The following is a 12,049-nucleotide window of genomic DNA, read 5'->3' on the forward strand; positions in this document are numbered from 1 at the left end:
TTTTGCGCACGTTATAGGTTTACAAAGTGAAAAAGCCCAAAGTCCACCCCAAAGGGACTTACCATCTTCCAGAGAAAACACTGTTCACAAACTGCTCCAAACAGCTCTATTGTAGTCCAGCCTTTACTTCCGTGACGAATGTGCGTCACTTTGTAACACACGTTATAATGCTCGCCTAGCTGCTAGCGTGGCACGCCCTCGTACTCTGCAACTTACAAGCTAGCAGTACTTACTGCGCAGGGGAGACTCCCAACAAAGATGGAACAGAAGTGTGATGCCTCACTCTGTAGCTAAAACAGAGAGCTCAACACACAGGGTGAAAAGAGGAGCTGCAGCAATGTGCAGTACAACAAATATATGGTGTTTTCTGAAAATTAAACCACATAAACCTATTCTGGTACTTAATACAATATGAACCTGAAAATGAGCATAATATGAGCACTTTAAATGAGAATCTTAAAGAAGAAGCTTATATGGAATCTTTTATTTCATCTTCTACAGCTAACTCCTTAGTGGTAATCGGGGTCATTTTGTAAATGCTAGATCAGCAGGTGGTTGTTTTAGTTAGGTTTTATCAAAATGTGTTAGGATATGTGAAAAACGGTTAGTTTCATCAAAATATTTGAATTAGTTTGTGTTTAAAATGTGAAGACATGGATACTTGAGGCCATGAATCAAATATGGACTTTCTGCATAAATCATGTACCGGTGTCTTAATATGTGGCCATACTGGGGATTTAAGTAAACTATAAACTGGACTGCTAAGCCAACATTATAACATGTGAATAAATCATTAATGATCTTTGATACCAGAAGAGTTTTACATTATGCATGAGTTTAAATCTGACATGAGCAGTGGCATTCAATAGTGCAGTTCAGACAATCAGTGGTTCTGTGATGCAAAACATTAAGACAAGAATTACAAGACTGAAGACAGAAAATATGAGCAGGAAATTCACAAACACAATTTCTCTTGTGTGAACCTCATTCACCGGGGAGAAAAGTTATCGTTATTTCAAATACAAAAAACAAAACAAAAAAACAATTCTTCATCTTAATATCCATAGGCCCAAAGAATGGATACAAATAAGCATGACATAATTTGCAGTTTAAGTCCTTGTTTGATCCAGTGAAGAAATGAGCCAATGCGTTGTTTTTTTCAACGTTAGTTCATTTGTGACTGCTTTAAATTTTAGACACTTAGCGCACACAGGTCTGTAGCGCTTTGTCGTTACTTTGTCAAGTATACAGTAAAAGAGTCTGCTGCCTGAGGAGAGGCTATCTGCCCCCTCTGCGCTGGACAACAATGGTCCCTGCCACAATGTCATACACAGTCCTGTTGTGCTGGAAGAAGAGGAGAGTGATGAAGACGGGAAAGAGGAAGGCAATGGAGAAGTTCTTATTAAGAGCCCGCACTGTAGAGCTGTGGAAGTTAAGACAAAAGAGACGAGACAAAACAAGAGGTTCAATGGAGTATTCCAACACAGATGCTCTACAGGTACTCAAGACTACTAGAGACATTGGTTTGTGATTTAGATACCACAATAGATTCCAACTTGGACAATCAAATCAAAAAGTAACTTATCCAGTATATGATCACTCACGCGGAGAGGGAAACATTAGAAGCTGGGACTACAAGGACTCGGTTGGGTCGGACCAGAGTGGATGTGTCACACGTCACCACCCGCAGGCCGAGCAGGAACTTCCCTGGTGTAGCACCACCAGCTCCCCAGATACAGATGGTCTGATTGCACAAGAAGGACAAAAGTAAGTAAGTAAGTAAGGTATTAAAGTAAAGTTTATTTATATAGCACTTTTCACGGATAAAAATCACAAAGTGCTTTACAAAAAATTGAAATACGATAAATAGAAGACATAAGAATACAAGGAAAACATAGGTACATAAAATCAGCCAGCCACATGCTTTGAATAGCAAAGTGTACACAGTTTATCACTGAATGCAATCTCTGTTTCCTAATAAAGGTATGCACATTGTCAATAGCCTGTGGGCTCCGGGCCATGCTCATAAAATGGTGCTGTACAGTTAAGGTCAGAACTTATAAATGATGCTGCAGGAGTAAAAAAAAAAAAAAAGGCCAGAAATACATTTTCAGGTTTACACAAACAAGGAAGGAAACCTGCCAGATGGCATTAGTCTGAGCAGAGGTGCCTGAATGTCCCAGGGCTTGTTCCCACCTGGGAAAAGAAGCCACTAATGCAGAAGTCGAACATGAGACGCAATACATGTCTTCATCTGTGGCAACCTTGAATGCAACGTTGCATCACTTTCCTCTGAGGGATGTAATGTTGTGTTGTAGAAGAACTCTTGACTGTACATGACTCTTCTTGTCATTAAACAAGAGCATGTGGCAATGAGGCAACCCATACCGAATGTGAATGGACAAAATTGTGTGTATGTACATGTATATATATTTTTTAACTACAAATACAAATGGTGTGTTAAGAAGTCATCTGGTTTGAGTCATTCCATTCAGCTGGGAAACCCTTGTATGCAGCATTACATTAAGAAGACATTGGTTTTAAATACTCATGTATTCCAGCCCTGTAGACTTGTTACTAAATGTTGTAATGGATCAATGTGAATTTAATTTTATGAACTACCAAGTATTGTAATACGCAATTTTGGTATAAACATGAACTACACAGCTTGACATGTGATTTAATAATATTTAATTGAATCATCAATAGTTAAAAGATTGCATACTGTATCTATTATTACCTTTGTCAAGGCAGTGCAAAGTATGACTCACCTCATAGACGCAAACTAGCACCCTGTAGACCAGAGCTACAGCCAACATCTTCTGCAGGTCCTCCATGGATGTGTTCTCATCTATCTCCTCCACAATGAAGTGGGTAATGAATTTGGCAATGTCCCTTTAAAGAGAAGAGATAGTATGCCTGTGTGAGGATGGATCTGGGGGGATGCTGAAATAGCTTGGCATTAAAGCAATGATGTAAGAAATTAACTATTTGGTCATGCAAATACTGTATGTTGCATATCTGACCCACAGCTACACCAGTGCCTGTTTTTTTTTGTGTCTTAATTTGTTTATCGTTTTAGTTGGAAAGATTAGTTTCCACTGAAAAGTGTTTAATAGTTTCACTCACTTCATACCACTCAGATGCATGATCCACAGCACGATGGTGGCCTTCACACAAAACAGTATAAAGAAGTCCACTGTCTCAGCTAGGAACCTCAGGAGAGGAGAGGGGATGGTGTACTCCCGTCCTGTATGAAGCAGATGAAAAGACAAGCGTACTGAGAGAATACTTTCTTATGGGACACATTAGCCTGTCTCATTTATATACTTATATACTTTATAATTTATTATATATAAATTATCTTAAATATCAACTGAACTTCAGAGGTTAAAAGAGCACTGAGAAAACCCTTGAATGATTCAAGCGTATACGCTTGTTTCCATAGAGCAATATAGGCTACTTAAGCCTGCTTCCCATCACTCATGACCTAGCTTATGTAATAGAAAGCCTACACATAACTGCAGGCTAAACAGCATTTCTGATGAGGTAGGCCTTTGACTATTAGAGCAGCTCACTGTCAAACTGATCCATACCTGTCTGAGGTGGATTCCCATTCTGCTGCTGGGCTGGCCGGGCATCAGTAACGTTAGCTGAGGTCTGTCCCGTGTGGGCACCACCTGGATGAGGGTGGGATGCCTGGAAACTGAGGGGATAAGGGTAACTGTACCGGTTAAGCGTGTCAAAAGCCTGCTGCCCACCGCCGGAGGACGATGCAGGTGTACCTGGTGTCTGAGCGCCTGTCCCAGGCGGAGGGATTCCGCACGGAAGAGGGAAGGGGAATGCTGACAGAGCCATCCAGCTCTGCCAGTTGCCATCATAGACATACCCCCAGTAATACTGCCACATCCACTGCTGCAACTTTGCGCAGTATTCGGTTGTTGCGGTGGTCTGAGGCTGCTTTGCATCACTTTCGGGGCCGTCACGGCGGTTGTCACTCGTCGTAGTCGTAAACATGTCTGACCCGCTTCACTGTCTCGCTTAATTTGGCAGGTAAATCTTCTTAAAGCGTCTTTACGCTGTCAGGTAATATCTCATTAGCTCCCTGCTGGATACAAGCACAGCGCTAGCTAAGTGTGTTTGTAAATACAGGGATTTCCTGGATCGCTCAATGTTAGAAGTTACTTTCCAGGTTGCTGTAATTTTATGATATTTCGGTAATTCAGATTAAACAATAACGTGTAATTTAAAATTATAATACCTACCTTATTTGCAGCAGATATCAGCGAAATACCATCATGTTGTGGAAATGGCTAATAACATCCCCCCTTCTGTCATTAATGGTATGATCCATTTAAAGGAGCCGAGCTCCTGCGTATTTTCCTAATTGTTACAGCGCCATCAAAATTCACTTTTTCATAGTAGCTTGTAGCAAAGATAATCTAAACTAGGGCTCACCAACCCCTTTCAAACTCAGAGCTACCTCAGGGGTACTGAGTAATACGAAAGGCTACTTGTGTGATACAAATTTCCTTATACCTTTAAATAATATTCATACACAGATATATATTTAAACATGCAACATCAAAGCCAGTTATCAGATTTGATATTTTACTACACATCATTTGTGACAGGTTTGTATGAACACATTTGTCACATATTTAAACAAATTATCACTTATGTAGCATTTCTTTTAAGAAATCATTAACTCTGTCACATTTTTAAGCAAATCATGTCACACTTGTACTAATTACACATCTAACATTTTGAACAAATCATGACCTCTGTTACCTAATACAAACTATCACTTTTGTAACATTTAAGAAATCATCATATCATATTCATCATCAAATAAATCATATTACAGTGAATGACTGCACTCGGTCTCAAATTTCTATGACAAACAGGTGTGAAAAGACAAATATACTGCAGCATAAAGATAAATGGCCTTCTTAGTCCTAACTCAATTTAAGACAACCTATCAGCTGCACCACAAGAGAGCAGCAGAGGCCAACTGATACAAAATCATAACACATCAAATGCAACCATTAGAAGTCTATTTTATTTCTGTCAATGATTACATTAGATTATACAATAGTAAAACCTCACGAAGTGAATGTTTTCTGACTGCATTTTTTTGTCTTGCTTTACTTAGGCAATAACATATTTTTTATGCACATGCCATGTTTGACCATTTAGATGCTCATGGGTGGAAGTTTGAGTCTGCAGTCACATCTAGGGGTCTAGGGATCTCAAACATCTGAGTTCAGTGACAAATCAGTAGTCTGCCACAGAGGCTATCAGGGTCAAACACTCAAAACTCTGTATAAGCCACACACACACACACACACACACACACACACACACACACACACACACACACACACACACACACACACACACACACACACACACACAGTCTCTCTTTTTCTTTATGTCACTCTTTCCCTATGAACCCAAAATGCTGGAGCTGCTCACTCAAGTCTCCCACTCGCTCCTCCATTCCACCTCTGCTCTAATTTCTCTTTCTTTTCTCACCCTTTCTCTCATTTAACTCCCCCTCCTCTCTGATAACTGAAGGGGTGAGGGGGGGAGGGTTGTATTTGCTGACTGGGCTGGCCCGGCTCTGTAGGTTAGGTGTTCGGTCTGCCAGTTCTAAATGATTGTGCCTGGCCCAGTGAATGGAGCCAGTGAGGCGGACGCCAATCCGACCCCAATGAACGTTATCCCTGTCGACAGAGGCCATACGATGACTGTGCCCAAAAGTAATCAGTCCCAAATAAAGAGGCACCCGGCAAACGCTGACCCCCATAGAACCCAACAACCTGGTGGGATTACTGCTGTGGAGGTGTGTGTGTGTGTGTGTGTGTGTGTGTGTGTGTGTGTGTGTGAGTAAGGGGACATTGGTTGAGATGGTTACTGTACTTGTGGCAGGGTAGGCAATGTATCACCAAGATGTGGAAAATACATTTACTCAAGTACTGCAGCATAGTATTAGTCAGTATTTTTATTTTGTGAGATTCATTAATTCTGCTTTTTCACTCCACTTTATTTCCACCTTACATTTACTCAATCACATCTGATAGCTGCAGGAACTTTGTAAAATACGTTATATGCAAAAGGTATGATGAACTTATGAATGCAATATGATGCATTGTCGCTGTTTAAACCACCTTCAACCGTCAAAAAAAAATCTGGTGGTTGTTACCTTTAAGAGTAACAACCCACATCTCTGTTGTTACCCCTTTAAAGAAGTATGTCCTGACCATTGTTACGATGGAGTAAAATACAAGTTTGCAACAAATAAAACCAATAGGCAAATATTACATGCCAAATTACCATGAGATAAGGGTATCTTTTGCAAATATTGGGCACACTGACAGATCAACAGACCCCACAGTATGTACCTTATTTTCTGAAGTCAGAACTAATCTAATCTATCTTTACTCTTTTGAGTCAACACAGGTTAATAGTACAGTGAACGCCATGAGATGACCATCTCTCTCTACAGTGTAAGTTGTGACATTGCTCTGAGTGAAGAAGTGCTCTTTTTTTGAAGCATTTGAAACCAGGGTATGTTTGGGACACTTTTGTGCTTCTTTTAATTAACACAAAAGGGGCACTTGGGACACTCAAGTGCACAACTGGTTGGCACAAGGCACATGCTCCTCTGGTGGGGTCACATTTACTGTAGAGGCACACTAATGGCACACGACAAGCTTTTTTCACCCGTAGCAGCTTTGTGATGGGACATTTGCACGCTTCATTTTTCCTTACACAATGTTTCTTCTACCATGACTGCCCCCTTATATTATTGCTTTGCTGATGCACACTAGTGCAGTATGTGTAGAAGACAGGCCTCTTCATTTAATTTATTTGATCTTTGCCCTTTACAAAGTAACATTGTGCACACCATTGATTGTGAGACAGACATGGTTCACACAGTTCTTGTAAAAAAGGTTGCTGTGTCTGTACAGGATGTGTACCATGCTCTTAGACATACACCAAGGGAACAAGGTCACCAAATAATTGCTCAGAAAAGCACTGTAGGAACTACATTTTCAGTTTTTTTTTTCCCCCAAGATCTACTGTTTTTATGCTCTCTTCTAACATCGGCACGTCCTTGAATGAAGAAATGCTTTGCTTTTTATAAGGTCTGCAATAAATGAGCACAGGTACAGTAGGCATCCTCTCCCTGTTGAATATTTAAAATGCAAAAGGGAGGCTAGCAGACTTAAATTTGATTACTGTAAGGGCATTCAATCAAGTATATACTTTGCTGAAGGAATAGTCTGACATTTAAAAAAAGCTTTGCTTGTTTGCCGAGCATTAAATCTGAAGCTCAATACCAGCAGGCAGTTAGCTTAGGTTAGCGTCAAGACTGGAAACAGGGGGAACAGCTCCACTGGTTCCATTGCAACCTCACAGTAGGCTAACAGGGTTCTCCAGGGATTTTGTAGTGATCTTCAATTCATTTAGATAAGTTTGTAAGAAAACCTAATCCACTCTTGTTTATGTGGGAACGCCAGATTTATGTTTCTACAGATTTGGCTGTATTCTATGCTCATGCGGTTTTCGTACTGGCATGTTGCCTTGTACAACCATGCACTGGTTTAAGCTCCTAGTACACACAAAGGTTAAAGCACACTGATTTCTCCCAGTCAGAAGGAGTCTAGTGGGTCGCAGGTTAAAGAAATGAACAAAGCGTCTAGAGAATGTGGGGAAGGAGGTCACTCACGTCCTGTTTTGAGACAGTGGGGAGGGCAGCTGTCATGTGATTTATGTATAAATTACTCAGACTGTTTAGGTGATGTAAAACAATTAGTATGCCACAACACACTATAATTAGAGCAACTGGGCATAGTTTTTTAATTCATTGATTTCATGCAGATCAAAGTCTATGATGTTTACACATTTGTCCCTTTACTGTGATTTGTGCATGTACTTGAAAATATGTGACTGTAGCAAAGTACTGAGAGGAAAAAATACTTAATTTGCTGATATAGCGAAGGAAAGTCCATGCTACCTTTGGCCTAGAGAGGTGAAAAATCTCTGAGATATTTTTTACTTTGTCTTATATGTGTAACAGTGAAAGCCAATTAAGTAAATTATGTCTGCTTCCCTGGAGCCCTGACAGGAACACCCAAAGGGGAGAGTGAGAAACTGCTCTCCCACCGGCTCCTGCTTCAAGCAAATTCCTCTCATCCCCTTCCTCATCTCATCCTTTACCTAATTCTCTTTATTTCCTGCTGCTTTAACGTCTCGGCACATGCTCACCTTTTTCCCTGTTGGCACACTGTGGTGAATAGGTGAGAGGTTTGTCTATGTAACCTCCTCTTCCTTTAAAACCATGCTCCTTTCCTTTCCCCTCATGAAATCTATTTGCATACTTTATAGCTGCTCTAATCATTTTTTTATGTTAACAATGGATTGAAGGAATGAGGAACGTTTCGCTCGTAATGACAACACAGATAATTATCACCTGACTCTGCAGTTCCCCTCAGCTCTGCAGAGCGCTTTAGCGTCTTTCAGCTTGTTGTTTTGGTTTTAATACCCACAACTATTTTGTTTCATGCTCACTTCTCTCATCATCCTCGTTTTCAGCAGCAGCAGACTACCGTTATCAGCAAAAACCTCTGATAAACCAACTGTGCACTATTTGCCCACACACCAAATGGCAGACAGACAAAGTTAGCCACCAGCTGGTAAACACAGCAGAGCGTTTAGCAGCTAAATAGCCAGATTTTCCCCCCACAGAGATAGGTGGAGACCAAAATCAGAGCTGAAAGGAAAGTAACTATTGGAATAATATTTGTGAGATAGACACAAACACAACTCCAAATGAATGGTAATGTTGCTACATGTCTGCTGTATGCATACATAGGCAAACATATCAACTTTATACGGTGATATGTTATGTAAGTGCAAGTTTAAGGCACAAAAACAGCAGAGCTCAAATTTTACTATGTAAGTAAAAGTAAAATATATTTATAAAGCGCTGTTCACAGACATAAGTCACAAAGTGCTTTACAGGGGCACCCCAAGAAACACAATACAGAATGAGAACAATACACAATCAGTATTACACAATAATACTGAACGTGCAGGTGCAGATAGGTCAACCAAATGTCTGTCTAAACAGGGCTTTATCTATTTTTTAAAACAATCCACATAAACAACAGACTGTATCCTCCCTTACAGTCTGTTGTTCCAGAGCATTCCATAGTTTAGGTGCTAAGGTCTCTAAAGCTCGATCCCCTCGGGTCTTAAGCCAGATGTGTGGAACAGTAAATTTCACGTTAGAAGTGAGTGAGTTGACAAATATGGGTGAAGTGGCTCAGCCATATGCAGGAGCCTGACCGTGTAATGCTCTGCACGTAATTGTAAGAATTTCAAACTGAATCCAATATGCAACAGGTTGCAACTCTTGTGTGACATTATGAATTCACTAACTCACAAACAATGTAATGTTTTATTTTGTTGAGGAATAGCTACAGGCTTGTAATCTTTAAAGGACTGAAGCTGTAATCTCGAAGATTTTCATTCAAATAAATGTCCGATGTCAGTGAAGGAGGTAACACAATGGTGCTTGATGGCCCACTGATGAAAGTATTGCAATATTTTGCAGTATTACGAACTGGGTGTCTGGTGTGACAACTCCTGAAAAGATAAGTGGTATTACAGTTACAGAAATTCTAAATCATACATACATACAGGGTTCAGAATTAGCACCATTTACCAGCCAAATGCTGGTAAAATATGCAAGTAGCTGGTAGATTTGCTTCACTCACCAGCCACCTTGCATAACCTTGCATACATACATATATACATACATACATACTATACATACATACATACATACAAACAACATCAGAGAGAGAAGGTCGACAGCACTTCGAAAAGACTTCACCACTCTCATCACCACCCTGATGGGCACAGGAAAACGGATCGTCATCTCTGGGCCTCTACCTACCTACAGAAAGGGTGCTGAAAGATGGTCCAGACTGTTCTGGCTCCACACCTGGCTGAAACCCCACTGCGCTTCCCTGGACATTCCTTATGTCGACAACTTCAACTTGTTCTGGGAGAGGCCCAGCCTGCTGAAACATGATGGTCTCCACCCAAACCGACATGGAGCCAGGCTGCTATCTGACAACATAATGACCACACTGAAAGTTAAGTATTGACATTCTGTTGAAAATATCACAGATTCATGCCCCCCAGGTATTGATCCTAATGGCACTTTACAAGTGAATGAATCTGAAAATGTTTTCTGCAGGGTAACATGTAGTATTAGTACTGTTCCAGTTATAATCAACAATAGACCATACAAAGTGTCGAATCCCCTAAGTAATAAGAAGTTGACTGCAAACATAGTCAATTTAGCATCCAGTTCACGTCAGCCACAACCTGCCCCAAAAAACGAGACAGTGTCTGTAACTCGACTCAGATCAGTTAAATCACAGGTAACCAAAAGAGGGGCAATACTTAACAACCTAATTGGAATTACAACTACCACTGCAATGATAGAACAGGATAGGAAAATTAGATGCGGTCTACTAAATATCAGATCTCTGTCTTCTAAAGCAATACTAGTAAACGAATTGATATCCGACAATCAAATTGATCTATTCTGTCTAACTGAAACATGGCTGGGCCATGAAGAGTATGTCAGTCTAAATGAAGCCACTCCTCCCACTCATATTAATACTCAAATTCCTAGAGGCTCAGGCCGAGGAGGGGGAGTTGCAGCCATATTTGACTCAAACCTGTTAATTAATCCTAAACCTAAACTAAATTATAACTCTTTTGAAAATCTCGTTCTTAATCTTCAGCATCCAACATGGAAAACAGTACAGCCTAATATATTTGTTGTTGTCTACCGAGCACCAGGTCCATATTCGGAATTTTTATCGGAATTCTCAGAGTTTTTATCATGTGTAGTCCTAAAATCAGACAAAGTACTTATTGTAGGTGATTTTAATATCCATGTGGACATTGACAGCAATAGCCTTAGTACTGCTTTCAACTCACTACTAGATTCAATTGGTTTCAGTCAGAGTGTGTATGAGGCCACGCACTGTTTTAACCACACCCTTGACCTTGTGCTGGCATATGGCATCAAAATTGAAGACGTAATAGTATTCCCGCAAAATCCTTTATTATCAGACCACTTCTTAATAACTCAAATTCTTACTACCCGACTATACGAAATTAGATAAAAGCTTCTACACTAAGAAGCCTATCTGACAGTGCTATAGCTAAATTTAAGGAAGATATTCCAACAGCACTAAACTCATTACCGTGCCGTAATATAATAGAGGATCTTTATGTAAACTTTAGTCCCTCTCAAATTGATAATTTCGTAGACGGTGCTACGGCCTGCCTACGGACTACTTTAGACTCTGTTGCTCCCCTTAAAAAGAAGACGATGAAGCAAAGGAAACTAGCACCTTGGTATAACTCCCAAACTCGTAAATTAAAGCAAATCTCGCGCAAACTTGAAAGTAAATGGCGTTCCACCAAACTGGAAGAATCTCGTTTAGACTGGCAAGACAGTCTGAAAACCTATAGGAAGACCCTAAGAAAGGCCAGATCAGACTATTATTCATCACTAATAGAAGAAAATAAGAACAACCCAAGGTTTCTTTTCAGCACTGTAGTCAGGCTGACAGATAGCCACAGCTTTATTGAGCCATCTATTCCTATAGCTCTGAGTAGTGATGACTTCATGAGTTTCTTTAACGATAAAATTATAACAATTAGAGATACTATTCATCACCTCTTTCCCCCAACCTCTAATGGGTCACCTTTAACTGACAGACCGCTAGAAAGAACGACTAGACCTGACATATACTTAGACTGCTTTTATCCTATAAACCCTCAACAATTAATGCTAAAGGTCTCTTCAGCAAAGCCATCTACCTGTCTCTTGGACCCCATCCCAACGAGGCTACTTAAAGAAGCGTTACCCGTGGTTAACACTTCATTGCTAGATATGATAAATATGTCTTTATTGACAGGTTATGTACCGCAGTCATTTAAAGTA

At 40.2% G+C, this 12,049-nt stretch overlaps 1 protein-coding gene across 3 annotated transcripts; it reads right to left on the bottom strand.

Moving 5' to 3' along the window:
• Positions 1-465: 465 nt before the first annotated feature.
• On the bottom strand, positions 466-4,344 carry fam8a1a (family with sequence similarity 8 member A1a). Of its 3 annotated transcripts, none has more exons than XM_031296252.2 (6): positions 4,266-4,344; positions 3,597-4,108; positions 3,130-3,250; positions 2,772-2,895; positions 1,605-1,744; positions 466-1,423 (listed from the first exon to the last, which is right to left on the bottom strand). In XM_031296252.2, the coding sequence occupies exons 2-6, from the start codon at positions 4,015-4,017 to the stop codon at positions 1,279-1,281; spliced, it is 951 nt and encodes a 316-aa protein (XP_031152112.1). In that variant the 5' UTR covers positions 4,018-4,108; positions 4,266-4,344; the 3' UTR covers positions 466-1,278. The 3 variants fall into 3 exon arrangements, with proteins under 3 accessions (XP_031152112.1, XP_031152111.1, XP_031152113.1); XM_031296251.2 differs by having other exon boundaries at positions 3,597-4,105; positions 4,266-4,334; XM_031296253.2 differs by having other exon boundaries at positions 3,597-4,039; positions 4,264-4,330.
• Positions 4,345-12,049: the final 7,705 nt, after the last annotated feature.

This window comes from Sander lucioperca, chromosome 16 (assembly GCF_008315115.2).
Source record: "Sander lucioperca isolate FBNREF2018 chromosome 16, SLUC_FBN_1.2, whole genome shotgun sequence".
Taxonomy (NCBI): domain Eukaryota; kingdom Metazoa; phylum Chordata; class Actinopteri; order Perciformes; family Percidae; genus Sander; species Sander lucioperca.